General features: G+C 31.2%; 1 protein-coding gene across 1 annotated transcript; it reads left to right on the top strand.

The window, feature by feature from the left end:
* The first annotated feature begins 11,112 nt into the window (after positions 1 to 11,112).
* Positions 11,113 to 14,555, top strand: LOC111387775. Its single transcript, XM_023012363.1, has 5 exons — positions 11,113 to 12,094; positions 12,176 to 12,248; positions 13,265 to 13,812; positions 14,160 to 14,328; positions 14,428 to 14,555. The coding sequence occupies exons 1-5, from the start codon at positions 12,089 to 12,091 to the stop codon at positions 14,445 to 14,447; spliced, it is 816 nt and encodes a 271-aa protein (XP_022868131.1). The 5' UTR covers positions 11,113 to 12,088; the 3' UTR covers positions 14,448 to 14,555.
* Positions 14,556 to 15,273: the final 718 nt, after the last annotated feature.

The following is a 15,273-nucleotide window of genomic DNA, read 5'->3' as shown; positions in this document are numbered from 1 at the left end:
GAAGCTATAGTCTATATTATTTAGATGAATATAGTTGACTTCTTGTACTTTTTATGTTCTTCCCGTCCCTGTCTAATCTTATAACTTGTCGGTTGAAGGAAGGAGAATTTGCACAACTAAAGCTTTTAGCGAAGTGTTTCAATTTCATTGGTGGTGTTTATCAGTTCATATATTTCAATGCAAACAATGATCATAATCTTGCTACCGCACCCTGCGTTTCAGTAGCTGGTTTTATTTTGCTTAACATCGAGAAAGCATTTTCATATGGGTTTTGATGCTTGTACAGCACTTGCTGTACAACAATTTATACAGTCCTCTAACATGAAGAGGCGACGTCCGTGATAAATTATTGTATCAATTGTTGTACGCCTAGCACAATTCTTTTCATACCGTGCTTCTTGAGCTTCACTAACAAGATTTTATGACGTCATCCTAGGATTTTAATCTGCTGTGTTAATTCTTCAAACAGGTTGAAAACAAGTACCCATAGTTAGCAAACAAACGTAATGTCCAAAAGAACATAATCCTAAGAGTAATACATTTTCTTTGATTTTATTTTTACATTTTTAAGTAAATTTACTTAAAGTTAAAAATGTAATATAGAAATTTTTAAAAATTGGATAGATATGAAATAATCGTGGATAAAAATAATGATACCCTTTTATGTTTTTAGCAATTTTTTTTCTTTTATTTAATTCAAAGGAGTAGAATGTGCATTTTAGCCTCTTTGATGAGAATTAAAGTAATTTTTTTAGTAAATTTTGATAAAAGTTGATGAAATATGTTGTTGAAAAATTGTAGATATTATGAAATATGTGATTAAAATTAATTATTCACTTTAACTTAGATTAAAATTTGGATTTAATCCCTACCAAACAACAGGTTTTGACTTTTAAACAGTTAAATATAAATTTTTTGTATTTGACTCCAAAAGTACGACATTGTATTGGTTAAGGATTCGTATCCTCGTTTTTACAGGTACATATCTATTATCGCATTACTTGAAAGATTAGAAAGTTCAATCCTAATTTTTCATTTTGTAATGAACTGTAATCCAATGGGATCAACCATTATTATTAGAATCCATTCGATCAATTTGAAAGATGAAATCGAAAACTGAGCCAAAGCCGATCGGTTAGGTAAACAAATTCATATTTTAAAAAATCGTCCATAAACTTGTTGATTTGCCTGGTTTTATCCTGGTTTTATTAAATTCATCGATCCATCCACTGGTTTAAATTGTTGAAAATTTGGCCCAAAAACTCAATTTTTTAAATTTTTTTTACATAAATTTATGTATTTAATTATTCTTTTATTTCTTTAAACAATCATCGAGTGGATCCCGGACTCCAATTCAATCATTTGACCCTTAATCATTTTTCTTTTTAAGATCGATGTTCGGATATATTTTTATAACAATGAGATCAACTGAGAGTAAAGTAAATTACAAAGTTTAAGAATACCACTTATAAACCGTGGTAACATTTATTTCTTAAAGAAAAGAAAATTGATGTTTAATAATATAAAATTTATTATAAAACTAAAGGAATAAGAGAAAAATATAAGAAAAGAAATATATAGAAGCAAAACTCAAGTGTAAATTTCATTGAGAACTAAGACCCCGTATTTATAGGGTTCAAAATAAATAGACTTTTTAGACTAGATAAGATTTATCTACGTATTATGATAAAACTAAATAATCATCAATAATTATTTCATAATTTTAAAACTCCCCATTTGATGATTATTTGCATAATAACCGTCTCTTTAAAAATCTAGTTTGACAAAAATCTAGTAGGATAAAAATATTAAACGAAGGAAAGAAAAGTACAAATATTTATAACAGAATGGGAGTAACAAAATAAAACTTTGTTAAAATCCTATCAAGTAAATTTAATGGGACAAAACTTGAGTTAAGAAAAACGAGTATAATTGATTATTCTTCTAGTATATTTGTCACTTATCTACATTATCGTCAGGCATGCGACGCCCACTATGATGCATGTTAGGCTTTCTGTATATTATATTTCAGAAAAATGTGATATGTCATTATTCACCTCATAGTTGTGAGTATTTTGAGCAAATGGACCCAATTTTATTTTATATATGTACGGTGAAAATATTATGTTGTATTACAAGTTGATTTAGTCCATATTATAGAGGAGATGCTGTCAAAATTTCAAAAAATTATATGCGACATCTTTCGAGGCAATTTGTGAGCCCTCGCTTATTAGGCTGACATGTATATTTTCTGAGGCGGTTTGTAAGTCCTCACATATTGGAGCTATTCATATTTTCTGAAGCAATTCGTTGAATTTCGTCTACTTGACCACTTATATTTAAAGTTCGACCTGCGCATGAATGAACGACTCAGACTTGGAGGATTATTGTTATATCCATAAAATATTTCATATTGGGCTTTCTAATGGATGTGGCTTGACGAGGTCCATTAGCTTACCAAACCCATCTAGCTCGTCTCCATTTTCTATATATATGGATTCATTCACACATAAGGTACGTTTCTAAACTCTAGCCAAAATCCCCCTTCCTCTCTTGCACTCATTTTTTCTCTTGGCCAATAGTTGATTTGATCGTCGGAGTGCAAACGATCGCTGGACCTTTTTCTTTGACTGACGGCCTTTGCCTCCTAACAGGGTGCTAAGTGTGCAGATGATGTCTACGTGTAGGGAATGAGTTAATAATTCTGTTGGCGCATTTTTTTAGGTCAACAATATTAATTTAATATAAAAGTTTACTTCTTCTAGAGCAATATCACAACATTATTTTATAATATTGAAATTGTAACGTTATACTCTTTAGGAGCAAATATTATTCTTTTAGAATAGTGACGTTATATTTTTTGGGAGCACAACAAATTAAACATATCAAGTAGATATGCACAACTAATATATTTTATTTTGTGATCAATTATATTATGCAAATTGAATACAAAAATTGAATATATACAATGTAATGATTATAATCTATACATAACAAGCAATTAAAAAAAACGTGACAATTTATCAATTGAAATTTTTGGGAGGATGCGTGCACTATAATAATTATTTAAGGCAATCATGCAATTTATGTAATTAAAATAATATGCAATTCTTATACTGGACAACCAATTCAAAAGACTATAAAATTTGAATAAAAATTGATGGATTTCGTAAGTGGCGTAGAATCACCAATGAAAGAATTCTTTTGCAAGAATTTGGCTACTTTTCACGTACAAATTTCTCATGAATGGAATTTTAGTTATAACCATTGGATTTCGCAAACAATGAGTTGTGAATGTCCTGACCAAATTTCATGACGATCATAACATGAAATACCGAGATATCAATGGTTTGATCACATTTGTGTAGGCTATCCAAATCCTATGAATTTTTAAACTATTGATTTTTAATTACCTCTATATTTTGGTTGAGTTTCTTCATGCCGTTAACATATTATAAAATTAAAGGAATAAGAGAGAAATATAAGAGAAGAAATAGAGTGATTAGAAATTGAAATGTGCATTTTATTAAAACTAAGGCTTGATATTTATATGGTTGAAAATGAGATTTACAATTAGAGTAAAAAACTTTTTAAACTAGATAAAACTTATCTATATATGTCATGATAAGATTAAATAATCAACAATAATTATTTCATAATTTTACAACACATATTAAGTGCCTTTTAAGTATAAAAAGACGCTTGCTTTATTTGGCACAATAAATAATTTTAACTGAGTATATTTTTATCTCCAACAAATAGTACACACATAACATACAGGGAGTTATTCATAGGCACTTTAAAGTTGCCGTATTGGCAGCACCTTTATGGTGCAATTTTTTGTCTGTTTTGATGAAAATCAATTAAAATTGACAAATATCGACAAATGACGAAATTATCCCTTGCGCGAAAACCCCTCCTATATGTGTAGCATCACTCAAATTTGTTTATAATATAGGAGACACGATTCCCCAAAACTAGTAGCTATATAAGTCTATATGTTCATTGAAATAGATACGTTAGTTATCTATGAGTGGTAAATGGGTTGAGCCTAGCTCAATTCTTTTCCATGAGCCGACTCATTTTTAATTTATTTTATCAATTTCTTTTTAACAATTGCTTTTTTTGTCTTATTTATTAATTTTTTTAAAAACAAAAGATAAAAATACAAGCTAGCTCGATCCATAAGTCCACAAGCCAAAGTATCGAGCCGAGCTTGATTGTTTAAATATTAGTGTTCTACACGTTCAATTATTGTCTCAAAGTACACTGAAGCTAACACTAACCACGACTTACTTTACTTCTTATTTTAAAATTCTTAATATGAGTTTGCGTTCCAATTTTCCCATCAAATACTTAGGATCCCTTTTCGCATCCATCAATGATCCTTTGAAGTCAATTGCGAATATATAGTAATAAGGTAAACTTCATTTCTGGTCGAACTTTAAGAGAAATATCAATTTGATAACTAAACTTTAATTTGTATTTGTTGCATCATTGAACTACCATTTAGTTTTAGGCTCCATTATTGTATTTTATTGGATTACTTATCCTCTGCCAAATGATGAAATTGCTTAGCTTACATGATATTATAACTGATGTTTCACGTGACACATTAGAAAGGATTTAGATTAAAAGATTAAAATTGATTTTTATTTTATTTTAACACTTTCAAGACGTAGCAATTAACTAAGGTGGCATTTCATGCCACAACAACGGTAAAGATCCACTGTGAATAAATGTCAATTAAATCATTAAGAAAAATAAGATTCACCAAGAAAAATCATTTCAAACTGTATTTTAATGTTCTAATTTTCTCCTCTTTTCTTAATTTTAGTTTCCACTATTTGTAGTCATGTAGTTAAATTTCTTAGCTTCTTGAAAATTTCTTAACTGGATTTTCTCCCTTACACAAATATCAATGAGTAGTGTGTGTGTGTGTAGGGACGGAGCTAGTATATTAGTTCAATGCGGGCAAAATTTTATCGACGCTGAACGTCGAGTTTTTGGTCATGGTTTTAATGATGCTAAAAATATAAAACAATATTACGACAATACTAAAAATAATATAATTTATATTCACAAAATCAAATCACGGTTCAGCAACATGCTAAGAAAATGACCATATCAAGTGGCCTAATTCACATAATCAATTCTTCTTCTGCTGGCTGATGATTGGGGCTTCACCTTCTTCTACTAAACAAGAAGGTGAAGGCCCAATTCACATAATCAATTCACCTTCGAGAAAATGACCATATCAAGTCATAACATCACATTTAGGCCACATCAGTGCCAGCAATAGAAAAGATCACACTTCATACTCAAAGCTTCTAACAGATATATAAGCAAATGTACAGCTCAAGAACATGGCAAGAAACAATATCAAGTTTTTTGGGTACGAGGAACTTCAGCTATCACATGAAAATATGGCAATGTCTCAAATGAGTAAATGTAATAGAGTAAACAATCGATGAGTGAATCAGAAACAGTGTCAACAACTATAGCCACAACAAGGGATAGAATATAAAAAAAAAAAAAAATGCAAAATATGCATGTCACCCATAGGCTTGGTGAAAATCTGGAGCAGCGTGCCAACGTCCCTTGATCATCTCTGTCAACCAAAATCCTCAATTCCTTGCATTACTTAATTTGCTTTGTCCAACTTCGGGAATGATGCGAACCTGATCAGTAAGGTTGCAATTGAACCCACAGGATATTGAATCGGATCCCAAGGACGCCAATATGACCAAGGTTTATGAATCTGATCCCAAAATAGTGAACGAAGCAACCCAACAAGAACGGCACTATGGAGGACCTCTTGATTACACGATTGTAGAAATCAAAATCCGAAATTGTAAGTTCGACCCAATAAATTATCGAACTAGAAACCAAGACAATTACATGAATATCTTGACCACGTGATTACCCAATTTATGAAATCTCCCTTGATTTGTGAATGCCACAAGAAATTACTTTCTTGATAAGTTCGAATCGTCCATTTAAGAACAAAGTTTGAAGTGAAGTTTCACGAGAAAAATCTCTATTTTCAATAATCAAAGTCTTCTGAAAATACAATGAAATAATCCTATTTAAAACAAAATAGGATTCTCGTGCACAAGGCAATAAATTCTCCTCTGACTTCAACGGTGCAGCCGCATGGTACAAACTGGTGCGGTCGCATGGTTCATATGATTTCGGCCAACCAAATCCCTGCCTCTTGTTGTGCGGCCGCATGGCTGCAATGCTGTGCGGTCGCACAGCTTGGTATTTGCCTCCGTTTTTCGGCTACTTGTTCCATTTCGTTCCAATTGCTTCCGGCCTTCATTTCCAACACATGACTTGTCACTTGGCTCACAATCTTCAATACGTTAACTACCATGGCTTGATGATGATATTGATTGGCTTTATTATCCCAAATTAGTGCCAAACTTAGCTCAATTCTCGACCTTGGCTCCCAATCAAAATGCGTCAATTCCTTGAAACTTGGAAGCCTACCTTGGATCACATCAGGGAGGAGGAGGTTGAGTTTGAGCGGCGGTAACACCAGGACTAGGTGAGAGGGAGGAATAGGATGGCTAGTGGAGTGGAGAGTTAGAGACAGCGAAGGGGGGAGAGCGAATAGTGAAAATCGAAATGGAATTGATTCAATAGAATTGAGAATGGGTTGTAAATGGGTCATGGGTGTATCATGAATGTGTTGATTGGGCTAATGGGTTACTACGCTAATGGGCTTCACTTCTTAAGGACGCGAATAATTTCATTTATTATATATCCAAATTATAATAGGAGGTTTCGAGTATTGAAACACTCAGACCAACCCATTTGACGACTAGGCCTATTCTTGACTAACCAACAAGCCACCAATCCCCAATGTTAAATTCTGATAAGAGCATCTTAGGGCATGCTTTTTCTATAAAAGAATTCGCATCCTATGGCTTAGATGGAAGCTCCACACACAAACATGCTCACAAGGCGGACCGGTCTATGATACATTATATAATGGATCATGCCATTAATGAGGAGAGCCGTTTTTGGATTTGGGTCGTTTTATACAATTTAACACATCTAGTGACTTATGTTGCTTTTGTTAGACATATACGATTGGTATATACCCATGTGTTAATATCCTAATGACTCTACGTATGTTCATACACGGTACTTTACATTTGCATAAATGGGTCACGCTGTAGGTCATCACGAGTACTTACAAATTTAATAGTCACGGAATTGTAAGCAGAAATCGTAAATTTTAAGTTTTTAAGAGGTATTTGATACTTGATAATTAAAAGTTAAAGATGATCAACTGTACTAGAAACCCTAGTACATAGTACTAATGACAACTATTTTCGCAGAAATATGTGCAAGAAATATATTCAAGATCCATTGAAATGCTAGCCAGTCAACAATCGATGACATCCACTTTATGGAGAATAGATGTCCACATCATATGGTGAGGAGAACATTCCACATTTAGCAAATCTCTTCTTTCCATTCAAACTTATGGTTTTTGATTTCGAAACCCTAGACTTCTACTTGATGCAATCACATGGTTTCCCTTAATTTCTTAATGTTAATTAAAAAAAGGGCTTATTTTCTTGGTGGGTGTGACTTTCTTAGACTTTCTTTCACTTTTTCTTTACATGCATCTCGAGGAGCATGTAAAAAATATCTATGTACAAATTCAGCCAAGCAAATTTGTTACAAAATTGGTGACGAGATGAATGACGTTTTTCTCCTATAAACTCAAGTGTTAAATTGGTGATATCTACACCGCTAACGTGTAAGCTATTTCTCTTTTTGGGACATTTTGCCGATTATTTTATAGCGATTCTTGTGTCGAAGTGAATCATATTGACATTAAGTACAAGTAAATATATATTATCTTTTTAGCACCACTACATGCATAATTTCCTATTTTTTATTTTACTTTCTTGAGTAAATATTTTTATATAGAAATTATTAATGAATCAAGATGGTGGAGGTAAAATTGAATGACATTGGGTTTGACTGAGATGAATATGGGGAACATCTTCCACAGACAAGAATAAGTACTATTTATCGTTGTTTATTAATATTGCTTGTGTTTTATTTTATTTTCTCTTCATATTTTATAATATATATAACTATTCTAGTTGAAATATGAATTATCAACAACAGAATAGTGTATGTGTGTCTTCTTGCTAATATAAGAAGATAAAATATATTAGTTAATTGGAATATAAGTTAAGTCCCTATTTGACAACTATTATTTTCAAATTCTTTTTACTAGTACTCATTTTCAACCATATTCATACAATAAAATATTTTGCATGTAAATTCAAAATTTTTCTTTATTTTTTAAACGTACATTCTACTAAAATTCATTATTCAGAACATTATTTTTCCCAAATAATAATTATCGAACATAGACTTAATTTTTAGAATAATGTCTATAAGACTATGTATGTCCTTTCGTATTGACTAACATATGTTCAGAAGGTTTGTTCTGTATGCAGCTCCATATTTCAAAAACTTCAGCTTTTATGTCTAATTGATACAAGCTTTAGATCAACTCTTTTTCAAAAATAAAAAAAAAATATATATATATATATATTCTCGATAATTTCATCTGACATGTTTGTTAATAATAAATGAAAAATAATATGGCTAAATATGACCTAAAATTTTTAATGATTCCAACATGGAATGTAGTATTAAAATATGTGATTCTATTCAACTTATCTAACTCCTATTTGCTACTAATTAAAATTTAGATTTTAATCTAAGTAAGAGCTAGTTTGTTTCTTATTTTTGTAAGAATAAGAATGAAAAATATAGTCATTATAGGCCTCACACAACATATAGAAATTTAAATTTGGTGGCTTGATGTAATGGATAACGGTCATATTTTTTATTTTAATGAAAAACGAATGAGAAACAAACAGGGCTAAATATTAAAATTAAATTTCAAGTAGATTTTGATAAAAAAAAAAAAAAATTGATAAAATGTATGGTTAAAAAGTTGTAGGATCCATATAATACCAATATATTAATTTTTTGATTTTGATTTAGATTAAAATTTAATTTTAATCAATACCAAATAAGGGTCAAGTTAAAGTCAATAATTAATTCTAATCATATATTTTATGGATTACACAACTTTTCAATCACGCATCTTATCAACTTTTATCAAAATTTACTAAAAATCTAATTTTAATACCTACCAAATGGAGGCCTACTGAGGTATTAAGCAAACTCATATTAAGTTCAAAATCAATGCCTGCAAATGAGGGTTAATTTTTCCAATATTCACTAAACTTAGATTGACATTTTTCGATTGCTCACTATACCTTGATATATCGAGTTTTGGCCACTAAACTTTTCAAGTTCGGACGATATATGTTGAAATAAATTTTATTCTATGTCTCTAGTGGAGTAGCTGCTTCGGCAGATGAATTTCACAATTGGCTTCCATCACAGTTATATGCCTAATCACGAAAGAGGGACAATCCACATAAGCAAAGCATCTTTATTTGCTAAATATACTTTAAGTTGGGTCAAGTTTTAGTCACTAAACATCTCAAAGTGACATTAGAATAATATGAAAACATGGGTTTTGTTTATTTTGTGTTTAATATTGTGTTATTATATGTTTAGAAAGATTTTTCAGGTTGAACATTTTACATTTTATTAAGTTATTTCGCTAATAGAATATAATACGAGAGACAATCAAATCAAACTCAATCACCATTCTTTAATGGTAATTTTTCTTAAATTTTGTTTAATTGGGGAACTACAATTTGGTTTGATTTCACTTTAATGACTTGTCAAGACATTTATTTGAAATGCTATTCCTTTTTTTTTTTTAAGAAATAATGCTACTTACATATAAGTAGTTGCATAATTGTTTATATACATATGATATGCTTAAAAGAGAGCAAAGAATTTTTTTTCTTTTGGTTGAAGAGACTATGACCCGATCATATTTTACTACATTATATGTATGTAAACCTTTTATGTACATGCGCAGCAGTAGCACAACCATTTTTCACCTATCTTATTTTATTTCACGCGTGGAAGATCATGCAGCATTAATAGCACCATCAATATGAAAATATGTTATCCTTTCAATATTTGAATCTCGAAAATATAAATAAATATATCACTAAGATTACACATTTAAACACAATAAGCTCTTCGTAATTGCAATATAATTAAAAAAAATACCTAAATTTTCGAATTCTACCATTGAACATGACAAGCCCATGTTTGGGTTTCATTTTTGTCAAATACATTTTCCTCTTTTTTTATTTTCAACCACACATTTTTCAATAAAATAATATTACATGTAAATCCAAAAATTTTCCTTATTTTTTAATTACACATTCTCTAAAAAAAAATAAAAATCATAATTTCAAAATTAATTTTTCCTCAAAATTCATTTTTAATGGAGCCCAAAACACGGGCTATAATAACACTTAATAATTCCATTAGCAAAATGATTTAATAAAATGTTTAACCTAGGAGGGGGAAAAACCTTTCTAAACATATATAATAATACAACATTAAACACAAAAAATCAACAAAACACATGGTTTTCATATCATCCCTTCATCACTTTGAAAATTTTATTGGCTAAAATTCGATCAACTTAAAGTATAGCAAGTAGTCAAATGCATTTATTAAAGTATATTAAATTATTAAAAACGCATTTCTTACATGTACTTCGATCTTTCGTGATTAGACATCTGACAATGATAGAATGCAGGTCAACAATTCTGTTAGAATGCGAAATGAAAATGATTCCAATAAGTAACATCCGACAATTTCAGAAATTTAGTGGCTAAAAACTCAATTTTTATTAAAGTGTAATTAGCAATCAAACACGTCAACTTAAATTTATTAATTATTGGGACTTCCAAAGAGTTCTAAACTAACCAAGTTACTGAAGAACTTTTAAAAACAAAAATTAAAAGAAAAAGAATGGAAAGATGACTATTTTTCCTCATTTCATTCCAGCATTACTCAAACAGCGTATTTTACGACTTCCTCGTTTCAAACCCAGAAAATTTGTGATTATGAACGAGGAAATCTAACGATCAGATGGAAATGTAGTGTGGTATGGAGCTGCCAATTTCTTTAAACTTCTCTTCTCGTAATTGTAGATAGTTTAAATTGTAGGATTTTTGAGGTTTAAGACAATTACTCTTCAATTTTACTTTGTTCCCGTAATTTCCCTAAGATTTGGTGAAACCTTGTGTCGTTTTATCCCCCAATTGTTCGATTATTTGCTGTCGTTTTGTGGTGATTGAGCCCGTAATGCAAGTGCTTAGACCTAATTCTGGTTGCAATTCGGTGATCTTCTGATAGTTCACGTTCCCGAGATTGACAGTAATACCTCGAAATTAGCATTCTTAATTCATGGATGAAACCAGTGCCACGAATACTCGTTTAACATTTGTCGCCCCCAAATTCTTCACCTCATTGTGTATTTACACACCTAATATCGTGTGATAGCCCCACATTGTAGTGATCTGGTTGCTGTTCTGATGCTCACCGTATATAAATGTTATTCAAAAATGCACATATATACATGGCTCTAGAACTCAATCACCCATGTGTAACTGTCAATATATAAATTCGGGTGGAATTGTTTGTAGGGTTGGAATTACTATCTTCACTCATTTCTGCTTACCATATATAATGTTAGTCGAAAAACTAGGAATATTCACAGCTATAGAATTCTCTTTTGAGTGCAAAAAAGAAAGAGACGCGTGGGGCAGCCCATTCGTGTACAGCATTGGGATATTTATTGACAGCAAGCCTGTATACAAGGTTGATTGTTTTGAGTCAATGGTTAAGGTGGTAATAATTGTCTAATATTTAGTAACTTGAACCAATGAAAAGCTGCTCAGCTTTGGCCATGGTTTTCATAACAGATTAATCTCTATTTATTAGTTCCAAAGCTGAAATCTTATTGGCTTCTAGGATCTGCTGTTTGAGCGCCAGACTTTTTCCCAATTACACCACACAACACAACCATTAATTCCCACAGGCCTTACTAAATTTTCTAGCAACGTGAAGAGAATTTTATTACTGTTCTTTGGAAATGAAGGTGAGAGATAGTGAGATATTTGTCTCATTTTATTAGGGAAAAAAACTGTTGTTATAGTGGTTTTGATTTGTTTGGCTGCAGTTCTTCAACTGGATGCAGAATAAGTTCAATGGAGGAGAAGGGAATAAGAAGCCAAGTGCAGTTCCTGCTACAAGTATGTTCTTCTTCCTTCTTATGTAATGCAAGTGAATCTTCTGTTACAGTGTTGGTTAATGATCTAATGGTGTAAGACATATTTTAAGGAGATAATTGCTAGTAAAATATTCTTTTTCCTTTGTCCGTGGAGGAGGATTGTAGAAGTTAATTTGGAGAGGGATTGGGAGCTGTGAGGGGACTTGAGGATTATATAACTGTAACTCAATTTTATAAACATGCACTTTCTAACTTGATCTGGTATATCAAAATTGCCACATTGAGCTTCTTTAGTTCTCATTGAATATCGTTTGTGGATCCAAGTATGCACAAGATTCACTCTTAAAGTTAGCTTGAAGGCATAACTGTGCATGAGACTTCCGTCTCCCATGACTAATAAGTGATTAAAGAAAGAGCTCGTCTTTTTTTCCTATTCTGTACAATTCTAGTGCTATTAACAATGGAAAATGATTGTTAATCTCCATGCAATCATAAAAATTATCGATTAGCATGATCAGTGTTTAAAGAAAAGTAAAATCAAAGACCCCATCAAGAAGTCATCTGGTACAACACTCAGAATATCTTCTCTGGATGTTAGTGTAGGAGATATTCCATGAAAATCCAGCCTCAATCAAGATTATAAGGACTCTCGAAGTGACTGAGACGAAAATTTCAAATGTCGGGCAAATTAAGCAACTTTTCTAGACATAATGGAAGAGTTCAGTGTGTGTGCCTGTCATACATCGATTTAGAGTCTCATAATCATCTGTTTCCCCTTAAAAGATTAAATTAATGTGTGTATTTTCAGCTAGGAACTGATGCAACTTAACTATTTCGACGGAATGATACAAAAAATTATGAATTTTTTTTACATGATAGCCCTCACACCTGGGGAAAATTCTAAAAATTCTTCTCCATTTACATTCTGCTGCACAATTTTACATATCTAGGGGCTATTGGCTATAGCAATTCAAATATCTTATTACATATAAATTTGTTTATTATTTATTGATCTCAAATTTAACTTCCTTAATGCAGATCATACAAAGAACGAACCTCCGAAAGAAGAATTCAGTGACTGGCCTCAAGGATTGCTGGCAATTGGAACTTTTGGCAACACAGATCTTACAGAAAATCAAGAGAGCCAAGTTGTAAAGAATCCAGACAATGAAATCCTACCGGACGAGCAATGTTCCTCTCCAGATTTTTCGGAATTCACTGCTGAAGAAGTCGGAAAGTTACAAAAGGAGTTGAAAAAACTTTTGACTCGCAAACCAAAAGCTGAAGAACCAATTAAAGATCTGCCATTAGATAGATTCCTCAACTGCCCTTCTAGCTTGGAAGTAGATCGCACAATTTCTAATAGATTCAGCATCAGCACTATTTCGGATGATAAAGACGAAGAAGAAATTGATCGAACCATTAGAATAATCCTCGGAAGATGCAAAGATGTTTGCGAAAAGAAGAAGAAAGCAATTGGCAAGAAATCAGTAACTTTTCTTCTCAAGAAAATGTTTTCTTGCAGAAGTGGCTTTGCACCAACTCCCAGCCTTCGAGATCCATTTCCTGAATCGCGGATGGAGAAGGTAACCGTCTCTATTTTCTTGATACATGAATCCATATAATTCATGCTTATGCAAAAAGTGCAACTAATTTTACCTAAGAATGTCTAGTCCCCTGTTTTTCACAATCTAAGATGCGAATATCTGCCTTAAACAATTACATTTTCAGAAAATGTTCGATGATATTAGATCTTACACTAGGTTAATGCTTTATGAAGCCTAATGTGCAAAAAATGAAGTAAATAGTGGACAAGTAGACAGATTGAACACGTTTTAATGCAGTTTCCCTAGAGTCCTTTTAAAGAGCATAATATTATGTTGAGCTCTCAGTCATGGTAATCCTAATGAATTGTATTAATCGTAATTTACAGCTTTTGCGGAAAATGCTCACCAAGAAGATGTATCCTCAAAATTCTTCTCGAGCATCATCCACGAAGAAATATCTAAGGGATAACAGACATACATCAAATGCTGAAAAACAAGATGAACAGCAGGAAAAAAGATGCGACGGATCTAAGTGGGACAAAACTGATTCTGAATGTAAGTTCGTATTATACAGTTTTAGCATATCTGATTCACAGTTTTCAATATAATATAACATGAAATTGACAAAAAATATATATATATTTGGGTTTGCAGACATTGTTCTTGAAATTTAAACAAGCCTCGAGGATGTCAACATTCGATTTCCAGTGACTAAATACACTTATTGGATCATGGCCGATCATGAAGTGATCATAAACTGTACAACGAAAAAAAAAAAAAGCTTTTTTAAAAAAAAATAAAAATAAAAAAATTGTAATTATACTCCCAAACTTTTTAAAAAACTGTAAATGAGTCTAAATAAATTATTAAAAGAGTAATTAGCACAGCACTCCTACCTTTCAATATTATTGTGAAAAAAGTCCATATATTTAATTTTTTTTGACATTTTCACCTTTATTTTTCACATTTCATTGCAAAATCGTTATTTTTATCATTTTTTCAATTAAAAAATGTAAAATGATAAACATACCCTCTTATTTAAATAAAATAAAAATAAAGAATAAATTGCAAATACACTCCCAAAATGTTTTAAAAAAGTACAAATAAATTTCAAATAAATAATGAAAAATAAATAGGAGGGTATATTCGTCATTTTACAATTTTTAATTGAAAAAATGGATAAAAATGATAATTTTCGCAATGAAATGTGAAAACAAGGGTGAAAAATGTCAAAAAATGAAAGGTAGATACGTTTTGTACAATAGTATTAAAAGGTAAGGACATTTTATACTAATTATCATTTTATTAACTTATTGAGACACATTTGTAGTTTTTAAAAAAGTTTGGGAGTATAATTGTAATTTTTTTATTTAAATAGGAGTGTATATTTGTCATTTTACATTTTTATATTGAAAATCTTTTTCGCAATGAAAGATGAAAATGTCAAAAAATGAAAAGTGTGAACATTTCTAACTTCTAATAAAAAGGGGAAAGGAGGGT

The sequence above is a fragment of the Olea europaea genome, unplaced genomic scaffold (assembly GCF_002742605.1).
Source record: "Olea europaea var. sylvestris unplaced genomic scaffold, O_europaea_v1 scaffold424, whole genome shotgun sequence".
NCBI classification, from domain to species: Eukaryota; Viridiplantae; Streptophyta; class Magnoliopsida; order Lamiales; family Oleaceae; genus Olea; species Olea europaea.
The sequence above is the reverse complement of the archived record's forward strand: the minus strand, read 5'-3'. Positions and strand labels throughout refer to the sequence as shown.